This window comes from Lepidochelys kempii, chromosome 3 (assembly GCF_965140285.1).
Source record: "Lepidochelys kempii isolate rLepKem1 chromosome 3, rLepKem1.hap1, whole genome shotgun sequence".
Taxonomy (NCBI): domain Eukaryota; kingdom Metazoa; phylum Chordata; order Testudines; family Cheloniidae; genus Lepidochelys; species Lepidochelys kempii.
The window spans coordinates 184,904,810-184,922,918 of NC_136382.1; the positions used below are offsets into that span (position 1 = coordinate 184,904,810).

Consider the following 18,109-nt stretch of genomic DNA (forward strand, 5'->3'; position numbering starts at 1 on the left):
TGAATCTTCAGAATGTTGTGTTCATAGAAGCATATCCTGACGTCTGTCCAGGAAATCTTCAGTTTCTCTTATGCAACGCAGGGTTGATACCTGTTGCTTCAGACCTTGAACCTTCTCTTCCAATATGGAGACCAGCTTGCACTTTGTACACTTCTGTCCTGTGGAAGAGAGACAAATATGGCACATCCTGTGCAGGTAACAGCTGAACGCTCACCATCCATCTTACCTTCCTTCTACGAGCTTCCTCAGAAGTTGTAGTAACTACTCAGAGAAGCCAGCAAGATGAAAACCTCAGTGGGCTCTCCCTGGGCAAACTCCCTCTGTTAGCCTCTCCACTATTCGCCGTTCAGCTGACTGGCTTTTTATTACAGTCAGGTTCACTCAAGGCTCACCTGGAACAAAGCACTCCCAATTCAAACTTTTCAAACAATCAAGCACATGGTCAAACTGACAAACTGTCCCCGCAACAGACACTCAGATACTCACCACCACAGACCCCCTAATGCAGCACTTAGCGTACCTCCTCTTGGACAGATCGCAGGCAAACTCCCTCTGTTAGCCTCTCCGCTGTTTGATGTCGGTGGACCCCTTCTTGGTCTTTCGGGGGGGCTTCTGCATCAGATGGGAGGAGCGGAGCTTGAGCCTTCCACTTGCCCCGCTTCCCCTGTATTTGGACCCAGTCCTCCATGGCATCATCTGTGGGCTGGACAGCAGGGGTCGGGTCGGGGGGCAAGGGCATTGGTACAGGTACTCAGGGAGGTAACGGTGGGGTAGTACAAGAGAGGGAAGATTCCCACTGGGGCAGGCCCTCTCCCATGCCCAGTGATAATCCCACCGCACCCTCCTCCATAGGCTCCTCCAGACTGCATGCAGCGGAGGCGGGGCTCTCCCACTTTGTTGATCGAAACAGGAGCTAGAATTAACAATGGCAGGAGTCTCGGTCTCAGGTTTGCCTCCCTTCCCGTATCTATCAGTGGCGGGTTTATGTTCCCAGATATGACTCAGACAGGATAAAGGTACAAGAAGTTTATTTAATGGGGTGGCAAGGACTCCCCAAATAACAAGGTGAGACAAATAAAACAAGGCAGGCTGTATCAATAGGGATTTGTATACAGGAATCAAAATGACAATGGCTCTACCATCTCTAGCAGCTTGATCTGATTATGTCTTCTCTTCTTCAAGATGGATGCAGCACGGTTGGGCAGCCGGATCCCTCAGATGTGAATAGGACCTCAGGGCAGGAGCAGATGAGCATCTTCTTGGGTAAGATATGAGTATTCAGGTAATTGAATCCCTCCCCCTCCCTTCACCTGTATCGTCGTGTGTGGAGCAAGCAATCACCTAGATGCGTATAGGTGAGTATATCCCCTGCTAAGATGACCCTGTTGGGGTGAATGACCTACCCTCAGTCACTTACTTTGTCTCAAACAGACAGCAACAAGACTCTGCCACTCAGGTGGGCAGCCCCGATCTAATCTGAGCACCGCCTTACATAGACATTGGGTTGCTAGGCTGATTGACGTAACTACCATTTCCTGCCTAAACATAAAAAGGCGCCAAACTCGGAGTGAGGAGGGGACAAGAAGGGTTTACAAAATGGATGCCTAGTTGTCCTTTAGAGGATCCAAGATGGCCTTAGGATTTTTACCTCTACAGTCTGGACGCGCTGTGGGAGGTGCCTCTAGGGCCTGAATGGGAGCAATGATGGGCTGGAAAGGAGGAGGGGCGATTCTTTTTCTTATATAGGCTCCTATTACCCCCCACCCCCTGTCCTGATTTTTCACACTTGCCGTCTGGTCATCCTAGGGTGTGCACATGTGTGGGTCCCAGCTGCTCCCTGCCCCCCTCATTGAAGCAGGTGTGCAGGGTTACTGCCCTGGGAACTGCAGGGCACCAGTGGACATGGGGCCAGCTGCAGACATGGGCGTGGGGTAAGGCTAGCTGGAGGCAGAGGGTGAAGGGCTGGCTGCGGGCAAGGCAGGGGCTGCATAGTTGGCTGGAGACAGGAGAGTGCTGGCTGCGGGCAGGGCAGAGGGGTACGGGGGTGGCTGGAGACAGGGGCTGGCTGCGGGCAGGGCAGGGGCTGCGTGCAGCAGGGGTTGGCTGGAGACAGGGCAGGGGGTGCGGCAGGGGCTGGCCGCAGGCAGGGCAGGGGGTGCGGGGGTGGGTGCGGCAGGGGCTGGCTGTGGACAGGGGTTGCGGGGGTGGGTGGAGACAGGGGCTGGCTGCAGGCAGGGCAGGGGGTGCGGCCGGGGCTGGCTGCAGGCAGGGGATGCGGGGATGGCTGAAGGCAGGGGCTGGCTGCGGGTAGGGGATGCGGGGGTGGCTGAAGGCAGGGGCTGGCTGCAGGCAGGGGGGTGGGTACTCACGGGGAGAGCAGCAGGACGCAGCCCAGACCCAGCAGAGGAGCTGGGGACCCCCCAGGCAGCAGCAGGAGCCCCAGGGCCAGGGGAGCAGCAGCAGCAATAGGACTTGTGCTCAGGGCCGGGCGGCAGCCCACATGGCTCCCCCAGCGCAGCGCCCCCAGTAGCCGGAGGAGGAATTACATCACTTCCTGGCCGGAGCCCATCAAAGCCTCAGCACCCCCTGCAGGGGAGCGGGTTAACAACTGGTTCTAAAACTGCTTCAAAATTTAAACAACCAGTTCGCGCGAACCAGCTCCAGCTCACCACTGCCGCCGAGTAAATGGCCTGGCAGGCCTCCACCCGCACCAGGTCGCCCAGGTCCTGGACCATGAACAGCACATCATTGGCGTACGCTGACAAGACCAGCCGCAACTCCGGCTCCCCAAGTGCCAACCCCGTCAACTGCCGGCAGAGGAGACAGAGGAAGGGCTTGATCGCCAGAGCATACAGCTGGCCCGAGAGGGGGCACCCCTGCTGTACTCCCCGCCCGAAGCTGACCAGCTCGGTCAGGGTCCAGTTGAGCCTGACCAGACACTCTGCCCCAGCGTACAGCACCTGGAAAAAGCCCACAAACTGGAGCCCGAAGCCAAACACCCACAGAGTGCCCAGGAGATACCCATGGTCCATTCAGTTGAATGCCTTTTCCTGGTCCAGGGACAGAAGGGTGAACAACAGACAATCCCTGCGCCCCAGCTGCAAGAGGTCCCGGACCAAGTACAAGTTATCAAAGATGGTCCTGCCCAGGACAGTGTAGGTCTGGTCAGGATGGACCATGTCCACCAGCACAGACCCCAGCCGCAGCGAGACGGCCTTCACTACGACCTTGTAGTCCATGCTGAGGAGTGAGACAGGATGCCAGTTCCATAAGTTGCAGAGGTCCCAACTTCCTCGGCAATAAGGCGAGCATGGCTCATCTGCATGAGAGAAGGAGGACCCCGCTTTTCAAGGACTTGGCCCAGACGGTGATGAGGTCTGGGACGAGAATGTCCCAGAACACGTGGTAGAACTCCACGGTCAGCCTGTCCAGGCCCGGAGATTTATTGGTGGGCATGCAGCGGAGGGCTTCTAAGAACTCGGCCAGAGTGAGAGGCAGCTCTAGCTGGTCTCGGTTGCCCGTGCTGACCATTGGGAGTTCGTCCCACAGCACTCTGCAAGTGTTAGGATCGGTCGGAACAGGGTCGCCACTCCAGCCGTATGAACTGTAAGATGGCTAAAGTAGACCCTGTCCCCCCATTCTAGCTGCTAGCTGTCTTCGGCGGCCGGACCCCTATGGGTCTCCTGCAGGAAAACCACAGAGTACTCCCCCCAAAGGAAGGAGAGCACCTGGCACCTGCGGAGACCCATCCTACAGCCCCGGGTGTTCAATGTTGCGATGGTGAGAGGTGCCATGAGGAGGGCTGGGGAGGATCCTCGCCGGCAGGGATGCTCGCGGCTCTCAACGCGCCGCGCAACAATCCGTGACCTACCCCATAAGGAGTCACGGAAGAGGCGGACCCACTGGTAGGCCACGGCGGCCTGCTTCCTGGTCCTTTTACCCTCCCCCACGAGGGCACTCACAGCCCGGAAGATTTAACGGAAATCCCCCCATCGCTGGAAAGCGAGCTGCACCTTGTTACAGGAGCCACGGACATCCTCAAGGAACTCCTGCACCTCCTCTCGCAGTGTATGGGGGGTCGGGGTCACTAGCCCCCGGCTTTCCTCCGGAGGGACCACTGACAGAGCCCCGTGGCCCACCGAAACGGGCAGGCAAGGGACAGATCCCTGACGTGGCACCCGATAGGCTGGTGCCACGCAGCCCCCCTCAAACCCCAGCTCAATTGGGGGCGGTGGAGGGAAGATAGCAGCCCCTGGTGAGTCGGGACTGGGAAATACAGAGGCCGCTCCCTGGGGGCTATCCTCTGGGAGTGAGGAGATGACGGCCCCAGGGGTGGCAATGATATTACAGGAGGTGGAGGGGCCAGGGACGGGGATGACATCAGGGGCAGAGCAGGGATCCAGGGTAGGAGCAGGGCAGGGGTCGGGAGCAGAGTCAGGGAGAGGGGCAAAGGCAAGATCCTGGGCCTCAGTAGCCCAGGCCACTGGGAAATGGCCCCTCTTGATCAAGCTCAGGGAGCTGGGGGGTGGGAAGTGGGCCCTCCATGATGCTGGGCTCTGGCACCGCGGCCGGTGTAGTAGCCACGGCATCTTCAGTGGGGTCCCTGCCTGGGAAGGAGGTCAGTTGTCCCACGCCCACGAGGGACAGCCCATGGGGCTCGGGTCCCAGCCACACGACACCGGCCGTCGCCTCAGTGGGCTCAGCGGCCGACAGCAGAGTGCCACCTGTGGCTGGGCAGATGGAGGAGCCCAGGGAATCCGTGGAGGCTGGAGCGGAAGCAGCGGTTAGTGGGAGGGAGCATGGAGAAGGGGGGGCTGGGGTGAGGTCACTCAGATCGAGGCCCGCTGGCAGAGGGTCGTCCTCCCCCTGGGTGACCGGGGTCAGACCCAGGGCCTCGATCTCCTCGTAGATGGAAGGGAGCTCTCCTTCCACCACCCCGGAGGCCTCCCCACCAGTGCCCGAAGCGACGCTCACCTCGGGGCTCACAGGAGCTCCGGATGGCAACAGGGCAGGAGGGGCTCCATTGGGGGCCTTGGAGGGAAGGGACTCCAATGGAGGGACGGTACTGCCCTCCCGTGCTGCCACATCTTCCCCAGCTGGTACCAGGGGATGGAACGCACTTGCGGGCAAGGCAGAGGGCTTGGCATCGGTGCCCCCCTTTCTGGTTTTCCGGGGGGCTTCCACATCGGTGGAAAGGAGAGGAGCTCAAGCCTTCCGCTTGCCCTGATTCCCCTGGGCTAGGGCTCAGCCCTCCATGGCATCATCGGGGGGCCGGCTAACAGGGGTCAGGTTGGGGGGCAGAGGCAATGGCTCAGGGCCTGTGGGAGGCAGCGGTGGGGGAGCATGAGGGAGGGAAGATTCCCCCTGGGGAAGGCCCTCTCCCATGCTCGGCGGTATCCCTGCCACACCCTCCTCTAGGGGCCCCGCCAGATTGCAGGCAGCAAAGGCAGGGCTCTCCCGCTCGTCTGGGCGGGCTGGAGGAAGCACCCCTTGGGACCGAGCAGGAGCAGTGGTGGACTGAGTAGGAGGAGGGGCAGCTCCGGGCACCGGCGATGATGGGCCCAGTGCCACGCCAGGGCTCGGGGGTCCTGGATGCCCCTCCTTGCCGGGCCAAGGGGCAGTCCCTCCGGACGTGCCCCATCGCCCAGCAGAGGTAGCGCCGGGCCTCCCCCGTTGAATAATGCACCCGGTAGTGGGCCCCCTGGTAGGGGATCAAAAAGGACCCCTCAAGCGCCTCTCCGTCGTGTGCCGCCGGCGGCAGTTGAAGCTGCACTTGTCGGCGGAACGAGAGGATGTGACGGAGGGCGGGGTCCTTGCAGCCCAGTGAGAGAGGGCTCAGGACAGAAACGGGCTTCCCCAGGGTCAAAAGGGCGGGTAATAGGGTGGCATTGGGAAGGAAGGGAGGGACTGAGGTCAGGACCAGGCGGACGCCCAGGTCATCCAGAGGCTCCAGGGGGGTGAACATGCCCCCCACTGCCAGGCCCTTCTCCACTACCTCCTGGGTGGCGGCCTCCAATGCCAGGAAGAAGACCACCTTCCCGTACATTTTGGAGGCCGCCACAATGGCTGTGGGCCCCACCACCCTCGCCAACGTCCACATGGCCGCTATAGATGGTAGTAGAGGCGGTGGGCTGGAGAGATGACATAGCAGCAGGTGGGGGGGCTGCTGCCACCTGGGCATACGCCCTGGGGGCCTGGGGAGGGACACCCGCAGAGCTGGTGGAGGGAGCAGCGGGTAGGGACACGCGGCCGGTGGCGGGGCCATGGCAGCGGGGGCAGTCCCTGCCATGGAGGGCCTGGTCTTTTTGGCGGGGCCCTTCCCCTTCTTCTTACCCTGGCCCTTCCTGTCGGCTGGGGGGGCTCCCCCAGAATCTGAGGGGGCAAGGGACATGGCAGCAGTGGAGGTTACTCCGGTGCCCACCGCTGCCAGCGCCCCAGCGGGGCTGGTGGCAGGTGGTTTGGCAGCGGCAATTGAGGTAGAGGCTGGGGGGGGTGAGGGAGTGGCAGGTGGGGAGGGGCATCTGGGGTTGCTGGAAGGGCCCCACCTGCTGTGGCCCCCACCATAATGAGCAGGGAGGGAGGGGAAAAGGGAGGCAGGTTAACCACACCTCCCCACTAGGCTGCAGGCAGGGGTGGAGGGCGCCAAAAGGGGTGGGCTGGACAGGGGGCTATCAAGGGCTTGTAGGGGACAGTCACCGACTCAGGATAGAAATCTGGCTCCTCTAGCTGCACTAAGGGAGGGGAATCATGACAACATTAGGGGGGTGCAGTGAGATAGGGGCAAACTCAAACAGGGGAAGGGCACAAGCGAATGGGAGGGGGCATGGGCGCACTGAGTAAGGGGCCAATCAGGGCAGGGGTACTACGTGGGGACAGGGGAGAACCAGGCTGGGGGTAGGACAGGGAACCAAGGAGCTAGCTTCAGAGGGCAGGGCAGGGCAGGGTGGGGCGGGGCAAAAAAACAAATGCTACAAAGGGAAAAGGGCAGGGCAGGGCAGGCAAACAAACTGAAGCTAGTGAGGTGCTGGGGTAAAAGGGAGGGCAAAAAGGCAGCAAGGGGCAAAATGGGGCAGGTAGCAAGGGACAAAGCTGGGGGCTTGCTGAAGGGGGCCAGTCCGGGGGAGGGCAGGGGGCACGTGTGCCCACGTGGCTTGCAAAGAGTCAGTGTGGGCTGGCTACTGCTTCAGGCCCACCAGGTAGTGAAAGGGCAGGCCAAGCAAGCAGCAGAGTCCCAGAGGCAGGAGCTTGAGGCAGATGGTAAGTGTCCACTAAGGTGGTGGAGGGGGCAGCGATGACTGTGGTGGTGGAGGTTGGGGGGGACGACACACAGATGGACTGGGGGGCAGGCTCCATGCCACACCCCCTGTGTCCCCACAAACACAGACAAGACCCCCACCACAAGAGCACAGTTCAAATGTTACTCAGCCTTAAGGCCCCCTCCAGAGTGGTCTGCAGAGTCCCTGTGCTCTCCCCCAGCAGCTGATGGTCAGCAGCTGATGGCCTCGGGCTCAACGGGTAGTGATCAGTGGCTCCATGTCTAGTTGGCAGCCGGTATCAAGTGGAGTGCCCCAAGGGTTGGTCCTGGGGCCGGTTTTGTTCAATATCTTCATAAATGATCTGGAGGATGGTGTGGATTGCACTCTCAGCAAATTTGCGGATGATACTAAACTGGGAGGAGTGGTAGATATGCTGGAGGGGAGGGATAGGATACAGAAGGACCTAGACAAATTGGAGGATTGGGCCAAAAGAAATCTGATGAGGTTCAATAAGGATAAGTGCAGGGTCCTGCACTTAGGACGGAAGAACCCAATGCACAGCTACAGACTAGGGACGGAATGGCTAGGCAGCAGTTCTGCGGAAAAGGACCTAGGGGTGACAGTGGACGAGAAGCTGGATATGAGTCAGCAGTGTGCCCTTGTTGCCAAGAAGGCCAATGGCATTTTGGGCTGTATAAGTAGGGGCATAGCCAGCAGATCGAGGGACGTGATCGTTCCCCTCTATTCGACATTGGTGAGGCCTCATCTGGAGTACTGTGTCCAGTTTTGGGCCCCACACTTCAAGAAGGATGTGGATAAATTGGAGAGAGTCCAGCGAAGGGCAACAAAAATGATTAGGGGACTGGAACACATGACTTATGAGGAGAGGCTGAGGAAGCTGGGATTGTTTAGCCTGCAGAAGAGAAGAATGAGGGGGGATTTGATAGCTGCTTTCAACTACCTGAAAGGGGGTTCCAAAGAGGATGGCTCTAGACTGTTCTCAATGGTAGCAGATGACAGAACGAGGAGTAATGGTCTCAAGTTGCAGTGGGGGAGGTTTAGATTGGATTTTAGGAAAAACTTTTTCACTAAGAGGGTGGTGAAACACTGGAATGCGTTACCTAGGGAGGTGGTAGAATCTCCTTCCTTAGAGGTTTTTAAGGTCAGGCTTGACAAAGCCCTGGCTGGGATGATTTAACTGGGAATTGGTCCTGCTTCGAGCAGGGGGTTGGACTAGATGACCTTCTGGGGTCCCTTCCAACCCTGATATTCTATGATTCTATGATTCTTCCCCTCCTCCTTTGGAGTCCAGCAGCTCCAAGCAGCAAAGGCAGCAGCAGCCGCCGGGTGGCCAGGCAGGCAGAAAAGGACCCCTCACAGGTGGTGGTGGTGGTGTCCACAGCTGCAGTAGCAATGGCTGGGGTAGGGATCCCTCACTCCCTGCATCTGGGGAGTGGGCCAACACCCCCCCCCCAAGGGGCTGTAGTTGGAGCAGTAGCAGTACCCAAGGGCGGGGGAATCCAGCAGCTAGCCAGCTAGGTAGCAGAGAAGGGGGGTGGGTGGTGTCCGGTCCAGCCAGGGGAGCAGCTGGAGCGGTAGCAGTCTCCCTCCTCCCTCCAGGCCAATTGGATTCAGCAGAGGAGTCAAAAGCAGATCTACTGGATGAACAGGTTTCTGTTCCCTGAATGACCAGAGCAGAGGCTGCTCTGGGCTAGGGTGGACATATTACTCCAATTAGCCTGCAAAGAGTCAGTTGAAGCCGTTAGACTAATGAGAGCACCTGATTCTAATTAAGGCCCCTCTGATACTATAAAAGGGCTCACTCCAGGAAGCCAGAGGAGAGGAAATACAGCTGAAGGGCTGGGTAATAAAGACACCCTCAAACCACTAGAAAGGGAGCCCTCAGGTAAGGGTGAAGAAGGCATTAAGAGAGAGAAGTGGGAGAGCTGTGGGGAAGTGGCCCAGGGAAATATAGCAACTTTGGCAACGAAAGGCTGGCTGCCAACAGCTGCTACCATTAGGGTCCCTGGGCTGGAACCTGGATTAGAGGGTGTGCTGGGGTTCTACCCAACTCGCCACTACAGAAACACCTCCTGGGAGGGGAAGACAGGCCCCTGTCAGGACAGGAGGCTAAACTGTTCTGGAATAAGCCCGTTGGGACAACAGAGACTGTGGGAGTTCTCTCACCAACAGTCTGGCTTATGATGAAAAGGGCTCTGGAGACTGTAACCCTGGCCCTAGAGAGAGAGAAGGGCTATGTGGAGGGTCACTGTGAGCCTCTGAGGCTAGCATAAACCACTTGGAAGCACAGGACCCACAGGGACAAAGTTGGAGCTCTGCCACAATATGTAGGTAGATAGATATACACATAATGGACATATCTATATAACCTGTAGATAAGCTACAGCTAAGGCATCTAGGAAAGTGTTATTTGCAGACAGATATGACTAGCATACTTTGACTATATATATATGCTACACAGCATCTGATATCAGAATAGTTATATAATTCTGCAATGGGCACCTGTAGGGAGCCAGGGTGGCTTCCCTCCGAACCAGAGGGTAAAGACCCACCCTCTCAGCCTGAGTGGGTGGGGCCAGATCAAGCTTACTCCAACCCCGGGAAGGGGAGGGGTGGAACAGGAAGTACAAGGGGTGGGGCCCTTTGCTCAGTGAGAGCAGCACCAGAGAGGGAGACAGACACAGGCTGTTCCCTCCAGACCCTGCTGCAGACCCTAGGGGAGGCCCTGGGCCAGGAGAAACCTGACCTGGAGGAAGGACTGGGGCTGCCAACCGCTGAATACCCGGAGGAACTGGAGGAGCCAGGCAGTAACCCGGGCCAGCATGAGCCTGACCCAGAGGGGGAGCTGCCAGCAGCTGAATACCCGGCCGAGCTGGAGGGACCAGAGAGGCCCGCTTGAGAGACCGGGTAGGAAGTAGCCCGGGGCAGAACTGCACAGTGGGGTGGGTGTATTTGGTCAGCATGGTGCGGATGGCTCCCCGCTGACCCAGTGGCGGGACCCTCTCCTCCCGCCACTGTCAGGGCCCTGGGCTGGAACGCAGTGGAGTTGGGTGGGCCTGTATTCCACTACCCCGGCCAACCCGCCTGGGTAGCAGAATCCCGAATGCCACTGACTCATGCCAGCGCTCCCCTGCCCGAGGGGCGCGCCGCAGACTCTGGCCAGCACACCTCCTTCTGCTAATTCCCCTAGTGAAAGAAAGGTGTGACCAAGGCCTACTGGTGAGGCAGTAGCTCCCCACTGCCCCCCAGTGGCTCGGTGGACCAACTGAAACCTATCACAGCACCCATCCAATAACATTTAGTACCTCAAAGGAGTAATTTGATCTGCATCTTACGCCTGTGCTGTGAAATGCTGTTCTTTGTCTGTTGTGTATTGGAAAATGGAGCCCATTTCTATTGCTGATGTTGTGACTGTGTTGAGCAGTACTGTTAGAAGCAAATCAGAATATTAAGAACACAGTACAAGATGCAAATTATAATTTTTGCCTGTGAAATCAAAGTATGCTAGTCATATCTGTCTGCAAGTAAGCTACTGCTAAGGCATCTAGGAAAGTGTTATCTACTCGATAGCGATAAACAGCATTTGTTTTTAGCTTGGTTCCTCCTCTTCCTCTCCACATCTAAGCCCATCAGTTTGAGGCAAGGATCCAACAACAATAGAATTGCAAGCCAAGAACTAAGCTCACAATCTTAAAACCAGAGCCTAGATATGATAGGCTCCTCTATTTACTATTGCACAGTACAAAAACAAAAAAACCACCCAAACAAACTTTAACATTTAGTTTCACATAGTGGGGAAAGCAAGTTGCTCCTTCCCTGGGCTCAAATATGCTGTGATCATGAATATCCTGAGATGTCAGATGAAACTTACATAAAACACGAACTCTTGTGTATGTTCTTTCTATAAATTTAAATCTCACATGGGAATGTGGTTTTAAACACTTAAAGCTGTGGCCTTAACAGTAGGCACTTTTGTATATTCATGCATCTGTTACTCTCCTTAGTCTCCCTTGGTCTTGAATGATCTGTTGTCTATAGACAATTAGCATCTTGTGTCCAAAAGAGTGATTTGGCCCTATCCATCCCATTGTCTTTTATGCTCAGCAAACAAATAAAATACAGCTTTCAATTAAAAGCATAAAACCGATAAAGGTTTCAAAAAATCTTTGATATGATGAAATGTATAGGAGTTAGAATGCATTATAGCTGAGTAATGAAAATTATCATTGCAAGGTATTAAGTACATTACTGACTACCTTACTACAAAAAGCAGCTTTTACTAGTGCATGTTGCCTGTGTTTGTACAATAACAAACCCTGGGAAGGCCAAGTCACTTTAAGAACAGGAATTTCTCGAGCTAATTGGGTGAAATAACAATGGAGTAATAGCTGCAATTAGCAACACTAATGTTCAAGACAAACAGGCTGTTCAGATACATACCATAGGACTGACTTGATCATTCAATTGGGATCCTCGGCAAAGGAAAGGTCTAATTTGAGGACCATGTTCTGCCAAATCCCCACAGATAACAGATTTGTCATAAAAAAAGAAAAGGAGTACTTGTGGCACCTTAGAGACTAACCAATTTATTTGAGCATGAGCTTTTGTGAGCTACAGCTCACTTCATCAGATGCATACCGTGGAAACTGCAGCAGACATTATATACACACAGATCATGAAACAATACCTCCTCCCACTCCACTGTCCTGCTGGTAATAGCTTATCTAAAGTGATCATCAAGTTGGGCCATTTCCAGCACAAATCCAGGTTTTCTCACCCTCCACCCCCCCACACACAAACTCACTCTCCTGCTGGCAATAGCTCATCCAAACTGACCACTCTCCAAGTTTTTAAATCCAAGTTTAACCAGAACGTCTGGGGGAGGGGTAGGAAAAAACAAGGGGAAATAGGCTACCTTGCATAATTTCCCCTTGTTTTTTCCTACCCCTCCCCCAGACGTTCTGGTTAAACTTGGATTTAAACTTGGAGAGTGGTCAGTTTGGATGAGCTATTGCCAGCAGGAGAGTGAGTTTGTGTGTGTGTGTCCCGAAGAAAGGGGGAAAAAAAAGGGGGGGGTGAGAGATCCTGGATTTGTGCTGGACATGGCCCACCTTGATTACCATGCACATTGTAGGGAGAGTGGTCACTTTGGATGAGCTATTGCCAGCAGGATAGTGAGTTTGTGGGGGTGGAGGGTGAGAAAACCTGGATTTATGCTGGAAATGGCCCAACTTGATGATCACTTTAGATGAGCTATTACCAGCAGGACAGTGGAGTGGGAGGAGGTATTGTTTCATGATCTCTGTGTGTATATAATGTCTGCTGCAGTTTCCATGGTATGCATCCGATGAAGTGAGCGGTAGCTCACGAAAGCTCATGCTCAAATAAATTGGTTAGTCTCTAAGGTGCCACAAGTACTCCTTTTCTTTTTGCGAATACAGACTAACACGGCTGTTACTCTGAAACCTGAGATTTGTCATGCTATAACCACCACCAAGACCACTTTATTATTTTTCATGTTTAGTGGCCAGATATTCCTCTGCTCTTACATGATCTGAGGTAAGCAAACAAGCTTGGTGGCCCACTGAGTCGGGTCCCAACCTGTGGCCAAGGTGATGCATTCATATGTAATTAAGAGAGCCTCTGGATTGTCTTTGGGCCCCAGTTCCATCAGGCAAAGCAGCATCAAGAGGGTCGCTGGCTCCGCTGCGACTGTGGTAGTGGTGCCAGAAGTGCCAGGCAGTAAAGTGGCCAGTTGCTGAACATACTACTGCTGTTCCTCCTGCTGCTGGGCTGCTAACTGCCATATGAGCTGCTGCTGCTGGGCCCCCAAAGTTTGTAGCAGTTGCTGCTGCTGGAGCTGGGCAGCTTGTTGCTGTTAACTCTCCACCCACCATTTCAGCAACTTCGAGATCCATGGTGGCTTCCAGCTATTGCTGGATCAACAATGAGTGTGATCCCCTTTTCATCAGGGGGCAGATGATGCCTGCATTCTCCACCACATCTAGCTGTGTAGACAGATATGGCTATCCCTCACTGTCAGTCTCTGAGGGAGGCCATGCCCCTTTGCTGATACACTCATGAAACAGTCTTAGCAAGGCAGAAGTGAGCAGTCTCTGGCTCCAACCCTATAGGCAGGGTAGCTACAAATAGTTCAGGGGCCCTGGCCCTCAGCCAGGATGGGGCACCACACAAAGCATCTAGGGCTCAGGGAGGGGTTGAGCCCCAAGAAAATCTATGGTCCTAGCTCATTGGACAGTAGACTAGCCTAGGTCTTCTGGCCTAAGGTGAGGAGGCTGCCACCCCAGGGGTGGGGTGGCAGAGGGTAGGAGGATGTGGGCCCACTCAACTCCACCACATCCAGCCCAGAGCCCTAACAGTAGCAGAGCGGTCTGCTGGGTCAGTAGGGATTCAGTTGCAACACACTGACCTAGAGTCAGCCAGCAACAAAGCCAGACAGGAGTTGGCTCCCCCTGTGCCATTTTCTACCCTCCCTTCAGGCTGTACCTGAACCCAGGGTTGCCCTCCATCTCCTAGGGGTACACTGCCAGCTGTAATCCCAGCAGCTCCTCAGCATTTGATGTGTTTGGCAGTTCTGGTATCTTGAATGTGTCCTTAGGATATCAAGTCTTCTGTGGTCTGGCTCTAGCAGTGGGCTGGGGGCATCTGGCTCCCTCTGTGGCTCCTGCTCAACTGAGCTGCAGGGCTGCCTCTTATACTTTCTATTCCTGTCCCGCCCTTCTGCTTCCAGCATCGTGGCCGAGGTCTTCCTGGTTCCGCCCATGGGGCGTCTGGCTCTCTCTCTCTCTCGATCAGTCTCTGTGGGAGGCCACGCCCCTTTGCTACAATACCTAGAGCAGTGGTGGGCAACCTGCAGCCCATCAGGGTAATCCGCTGGCAGTTGGCCCGCACCGCTTCCCACAGCTCCCATTGGCCAGGAATGGCGAACCATGGCCACTGAGAGCTGCAAGCAGCTATGCCTGTGGACAGTCAATGTAAACAAACTGTCTCACGGGCCGCCAGTGAATTAACCTAATGGGCTACCATGCGGCCTGCGGGCAGCAGGTTGCCCACCACTGACCTAGACCATCCCTGTTCATAAAAACCTCCAATCATGGGGATTCCAAAACCTTTTATGGGAATCTATTCTGGTACTTAACTATTCTTATAGTTAGAAAGCTTTTTTCTAATATCTAACCTAGATCTCCTTGCTGCAGATAAACCAATTACTCTATTGTCCTCTTGCAGTTATGGTTCAGGTTCCCAGCCAATGGGAGCTGCAGAGCCAGAGCTTGGATCGGGGGCAGCGCACAGAGCCCCCATGGCCATTCATCTGCATAGGAGCAGCAGGGACATGTTGCCATTTCTGGGGAGCCACACGGAGCCAGGTAGGGAGGCTGCCGGCCCCGCACCAACCAGACTTATGGATATCAGAAATGCCTATTTCTAGAGCTTTCGGGTTGGTAAAGTGTCGGATAACACAGCTTTTACTGTATACGAGAGCTCATATCTCATGACATCTCCTAGAGGTCTTACATGTGATTAAAAAAGCAGAGGAGATGCAAGCATAACCATCTTATTGCTGCATTGTCCACTACTGGAGAGGTTTGGTATGCAAGGGAGTAGCATCTTGCTATTGATTGTGTTGAAGGCTATTGTATCCTGATAGTGAAGAATGTAGAATGTTGGTAAGCAGGTGTTGCTGAAGTTTCCACTCCGTTATGTTCTCAATGAGTTTGTCCAGGAAGGGGAGGTTGGAGACTTGTGGTAGCTGGTGAGTTTGCTACCAGTTTGTGGTAGCTGGTGAGTTTGATGACTACTAGAGAATAGGTAGGACTTTCACATTCTTTAAGTTTGGTCTGATTAGCCTCCTCAGTTGTAGGCCACGCCCGAGGTGCTTTTCAAAGGCTTTCGACAGTTAAGAGAGACAACGGTCTGCTTTACATGTGGTGTTTTGGATGTCTTTCAGCTCTTCTCGCTCATCTGGCTTTTTGGGCCAAATTCTACAAAGGGAGGTGGAATGATCCTCCCTCTCTCTGCTCCAATCTGACTACTTGTGGGACTATCTTAAATTCAGTCATTTTTTCAGCAAAATAGGAAGCTAGCTTCTTGTACTGAGAAGTGCTCAGGTCAGCAGCCATGATTGACCAGCTAGGTCTCTTATTTTGCTGAAGCTATGGTTGAAAGGGAAGGGGTTATTCTGGAATTCCCACATGTGGAGCGTCTTTGCACAAACACCTTGTGCTGTTGCCAATTGGATTAATGGGACCATCAATTCAGGAGCTGTTTTCTGCTTTCTGTGACATCCCAGAATGATGCATGCTGAGACATCTACAAAGAACTCATAACTGACCTAAAGATTTTGTATGACTGTCAGCCATGACTGAGTGGGTCACAGCTGAGAATACCAGATTCAGGACAAACTGCTAAGAAATAGGACAGGCTCACCCCAAAACTGGTGGTTATTCTATTATTAGATATACTAAGCCAGAAACAAAGTAAAACCACCTCGATAAGAGACATGGCTTTTGGGGCAAAACTTTTGTTGACAAAGTGCTTGATTTTATTGCTTTAATTGGCCTCCAGAAGGTGTCCCACAGTGCCCATCCTGACCACTCTGGTCAGCAGTTTCAACTCTGCTGCCCTGCAGCCAGGTAAACAACCATCACCTGTCTCCCTTTAAAGCCCTGGGAATTTTTTAAATTTCGCTTCCTGTTTGCTCGGCATGGCGAGCTCACATCACATCTTCCTAGCTAACAATGGCGGCAAACACTCTCTTGTTTGGACCGCTGCTGGGTCTGCTCAGTATTTGGGGAGAGGAGGCTGAGCAGTCCCAGCTGCGCTCCAGCTGTAGGAATTTCTATACCTATAGGCAGATTTCTCGAAGCTTGTGCGAAAAGGGCTATGATTGGGACACTGTGTAGACCTGCCATTTCTAAGGAGTTGGATGCTATTCACAGCAGTGACCCCCACCTCCACGAGCCTCATGGATACTTTGGAAGGGATGGAGCCAGGAGAAAGTGGACCTAACCCAGAGGATGAAGTCACTGATGAAGAGGTGGAGATAAATGGCTATGTGGAGCCCACGGCGGGATTGCCTGGTGGTGCATCCAGTCAGTAACTGTTCTCCACTCCAGAGGTGTCTAGCCAGTCTTGGCAGTTGCACTCTGAGCAAGAAGCAGGAGAGGAGACCCTGGTAAGTGGTTTTGCTTTGTGTAGTGCAGAGGCGGGCTGAGGACCTAAAAATGTACATGGCTGGCTGTGTTTCTGTGTGCTGGACATTTCCCTGTGCAGCTAACTAGTACGGCAGAACAGAATGGCCCCTGATCTGAGGTAAACTCACCATGCTTGGGGTGTTCACCAACACGTGTGCTTGTCAAGGCTCAATGAGAAAGTGATTGGTATATTATTAGAGGTGTATTTTACTATACTGTTTCAATGCTGTGTACGCTTCTGTGGTGTTCCTTGTGCTTCTGAAGATGTGGCCTTCGGAGGAACCTCCTACACACCAGTGGAGCACCTTCACCAGATAAGAAAGTGCCTGAGATGGAGCAAGGAGGACGTGTTCCGGGAGCTGCTGCAATCCTCAGATGTGGAAAAGAGGGAGCATGTGCAGTGGAGAGAAACCAAATGGCAAGACAGAAAAGAAAATGAGGCCTTCATTAAGAATGCTACTGGGAGGATGACTAAAGTTAAGCAAAGTAAGATGCTGAAGTCTCTCATAACACTCCAGACTCAGCAGATGCATGTCCACCCTCCTCTTCAGCACATTCAGAACTCTTTCCCATACCCTCCCCAAACTCCACCTATGTATTCCTTTCTACTTTCTGGGACTTCTCGCTTTCCTGTTCATGCCATCCCATGGACACCTTTTGAAATGATAGCTGGACTTACACACACCTCTAAAAGGCAGCCCTCCCCGGTACCTCCTCTCCCACAAAGCATAGAATCCTAGAATATCAGGGTTGGAAAGGACCTCAGGAGGTCATCTAGTCCAACCCCCTGCTCAAAGCAGGACCAATCCCCAACTAAATTATCCCAGGGGAGTAGCATAGGGTAGTAGTCGGAGGGCTGGATGATACCTGACAATCCCTCCGTAACATCTCAGATATGGGCCCTGGCAGGCAGCATACCTCCCAGGATGCCATGTCAGGGCGACAGACGGGTGCCTCCATCCCCCTCAGAAGAGTCTCCAACCACCACTACCCTACATTTCCTCCTGGGAGCAGTGGCTGTGATCCTCCCAGCCTTAGAATAATAAAATATTAGGGTTGGAAGAGACCTCAGGAGGTCATCTACTCCAATCCCCTGCTCAAAGCAGGACCAACACCCACTAAATCATCCCAGCCAGGGCTTTGTCAAGCCTGACCTTAAAAACCACCACCTCCCTAGGTAACTCATTCCAGTGTTTCACCACCCTCCTAATGAAAGTTTTTCCTAATATCCAACCTAAACCTCCCCCACTGCAACTTGAGACCATTACTCCTTGTTCTGTCATCTGCTACCACTGAGAACAGTCTAGATCCATCCTCTTTTGGAACCCCCTTTCAGGTAGTTGAAAGCAGCTATCAAATCCCCCCCCCTCAGACTACACTTATGGCAGCCAATCAAGCACCCAACGTAGGGCTTGAACCCATGACGCTGAGATTAAGAGTCTCGTGTGTGTGTGTGTGTGTGTGTGAAAATTGTCCTGCAAATTGTGATAGCTGGTGGCAGCAACACATAAACAAGCAGTTAATCATTTGCTTACATAGAATCCTAGGCCACAAAAATCACAAGTGCTTCCTAGCAAAACTTGATTTCATTAAGCAATGCAGTACCAAGCATAGTAA

The 18,109-nt window shown here is 54.0% G+C and overlaps 1 protein-coding gene across 8 annotated transcripts in view; it reads left to right on the forward strand.

Annotated features, from left to right (window-relative positions):
- The window catches only part of LOC144930435 (uncharacterized), a 90,439-nt gene that overhangs the window by 54,195 nt on the left and 18,135 nt on the right, over positions 1-18,109 (forward strand). For 3 of the 8 annotated variants that reach the window (XR_013635600.1, XR_013635601.1, XR_013635604.1), the window contains exon 1: positions 9,911-10,184. Coding sequence is in view for 1 of the 8 variants with exons in the window: in XM_078852316.1 (XP_078708442.1) it covers positions 1,183-1,263; positions 16,757-16,978 (303 nt within the window). In the remaining 7 variants the exon portion in view is untranslated. Of the gene's footprint in view, positions 1-1,182; positions 1,264-9,910; positions 10,185-16,237; positions 16,474-16,756; positions 16,979-18,109 lie in introns of those variants that run through there. The other 5 variants (XR_013635598.1, XR_013635602.1, XM_078852316.1 and 2 more) reach the window with 5 other exon arrangements.